Source organism: Otolemur garnettii, unplaced genomic scaffold (assembly GCF_000181295.1).
Source record: "Otolemur garnettii isolate 467f Iridium unplaced genomic scaffold, OtoGar3 scaffold00178, whole genome shotgun sequence".
NCBI lineage: Eukaryota > Metazoa > Chordata > Mammalia > Primates > Galagidae > Otolemur > Otolemur garnettii.
Window position 1 is genome coordinate 2510566 of NW_003852573.1, and position 2587 is coordinate 2513152.

Sequence of the window (2587 nt, forward strand, 5' to 3'; positions counted from 1 at the left end):
TTGTATTCCTTATTGTGCTGATTAATTCCTGTGACTTGTGAAAGGGATTGACAGCTCTTGAATGAGTCAGCTGTACAGTTCTGTCAAAGGTATTTTACTGATAGCTTCCAAAGGTGGAAAAATACAGTTTTAATCACCTGTGCAGTACAGCACAATGTGAGCCTTCTTCGTACATTAAAATATATTAACATGTGGTAAGAATTTTAATTGAAAATTCAAAATTTCTTTAACAAAGAAAATTTGAGAGAGAAAAAAATTTTCCACAAAGGATACCAAAGCACCATGTAAAATACAGCTTATACTTCTTCAAACTGAAGTTTATGGTTATCCAACTCAAAATGAAAGGATATCTTTGGGTTTTGGTAAGAGACCGTGAGTCTTCTTTTGGAGGGAAGATTCTGCTCTTGCCCCAAGAGAGTTGGTGGCGTATTTTAGATAGCTTCAGGATTCACTGTTAATTTAGTATTTCTAGAAGTAGCTGACTAGAGATCTGAAAATGTCTACGCTGTGTATAAATAGTACTAAGTTGTCCACTTGAAGTTTATTATCTAGCCGCTAAACTTAATCCTTCCACAAAGTTTACCAGCTAAGGGGTAAGAGACAATGCCAGTCTTCAGTTTTAGTTAAAGTATGTTTAGCTACATAGTTCCGAATATAAGAATGGTCCTGGTGTCTAAGCTCATATTGCTTGCTTATTTTGGCTATTGTCATTGCCTATTGGAACTCTTTTTTCTGAACTATAATTTAGCAGGCCTAGGGGTAACAACCCTAAAGCTCTTTAAGACACAATTCTGGAGATACAGAGTTTATCTGGGAGACCTAACACTGTTCTATTGTTTCTTTTGATTGGACTAGGTCTCCACGCCCTGGCATCCTCCTACTGTGCTACTGGGTCATTCTCAAGAAGTCACATCTGTGTGCTGGTGTCCATCTGACTTCACAAAGGTTTGTAAATAAATCTCTATATTTGGCTTAAAAGGTAGATCACAGGTTTGTAGGCTTTCCCAAGGTTAGTTTGAGAATGATATAGATTTTTGTTTAAATAGAAATTTGAAAGATGTAGAGGCGGTCAAGAATCTATATCAGCATTACTCATACATATACATATTCTGCTTTCTTGTAGCAATAAACAATAACATGCACAAAGGAATAAGGGTGGATTTATGGTTCCCTAAGAGTCATTTCTCTCCTAAACAAACAATCTCAGGGAAAACTAGTCCTTCCATTTTCTAAACATAGTAGAATGTCCATAATTAGCCACCTCCTTAAATTGACCTAATTTTCATAGACTAGACATGCACCACACGTATGTACCAGTACAGTAAGTTTAGTTCCCTGTGTTGACCACATCCACATGTTGGCCAGTTTGTTGCAATCCCTTCAGTGGTCAACCGTTCCACTGTGTTGTCAAGGTAGTAGCATTTTGAAGATTTTTCACAGTCCAGTTTGGGTTTTCACATGTAGCTAATAAAGTAGTTACTGCAAAGTCCTAACATGTTACCTGTAGCCAAACTGTAAGGAGTACGTGTGAAATGTTTTACCAGGGGTGTCCATCCTGCAGCCCACAGGCTGTATGATGATTTTATGAGGACTTTTTTTGCTTATCTGTGGTGTCAGATATCATGAGAAGTATGCACAGGCTTTTTAAAAAAACGTAATCAGCTTTTGTAGTGTTGGGAATTTAATGTGTGCCCTCAAGACAACTCTTAATCTTCTAATGTGCAGAAAAGAAAAAAGGTTAGGCACCCTTGTTAGACACTCTGGAAAGAAAGCATCCTTACCTTTTAGTTTTTTTATAGTGACTATATTATGTGATATTTAAAGAAACAAGTTAAAAAAACATAGAAAGGCCAGAAACATAAACAAACTGGGTATACATAGGAATTTCATTTAATAGCCCAAGTTTCACTCCTTCTCCCAACTCCCATTGACTTTGATCTTTGGGTTATTCTGAGTTCCACAGGAAATCTCAATTCTATGGAGGTTTCTCTTTTCACGTATGACATTTTGAGGATGACGTTTTGAGGTTTTGTTGCCTATTGGTTGCATCTGCTTTTTATCTTTCAGAAACTTCTCGTGGTCTGGTCTATTCATGGCAGTCTCTGCCAGCTTCCAGTATTGCTGTAGATTTCTCTTTATTTTTATATCCCTGTTACCATTTCTGTGGTCAGCTTCAAGGCAGACCTTTTTAAAAAAAATTTACTTTAGTTACATGCCAATTACATTATTTTCCTTAGGTTCAATGTAATTTCCAGTGAAATGTCTGCTTTTAATATGGAGTATCACCATCTTCATGGAAACAACTTAGATAAATGTTTTTGGGGTATTAAATTAATTATATTATCTTTTTTCAATCATCATATATTAGTCTTATTTCCTGTCAGAAAAGACTCAAAAGAAATGGCAGAGCTATTTACCTATGTTAATCTAATGACTACCTTTTAAAAAGTCTCTCAAGTGGCTTGGTGCCAGCAGCTCAAGTGACTAGGGCGCCAGCGACATACACCAGAGCTGGTGGGTTCAAATCCAGCCTGGGCCCGCCAAACAGTGATGATAACTACAACCCACCCCCCCACCCCCCAAAAAA

The 2587-nt window shown here is 37.1% G+C and overlaps 1 protein-coding gene across 3 annotated transcripts in view; it reads left to right on the forward strand.

Annotated features, from left to right (window-relative positions):
• The window catches only part of DTL (denticleless E3 ubiquitin protein ligase homolog), a 52995-nt gene that overhangs the window by 30833 nt on the left and 19575 nt on the right, over window positions 1–2587 (forward strand). For all 3 annotated transcript variants that reach the window (XM_012811858.1, XM_012811857.1, XM_003800521.2), the window contains one exon: window positions 856–945. In XM_012811858.1, the coding sequence (XP_012667312.1) occupies window positions 856–945 (90 nt within the window). The remainder of the gene's footprint in view (window positions 1–855; window positions 946–2587) is intronic.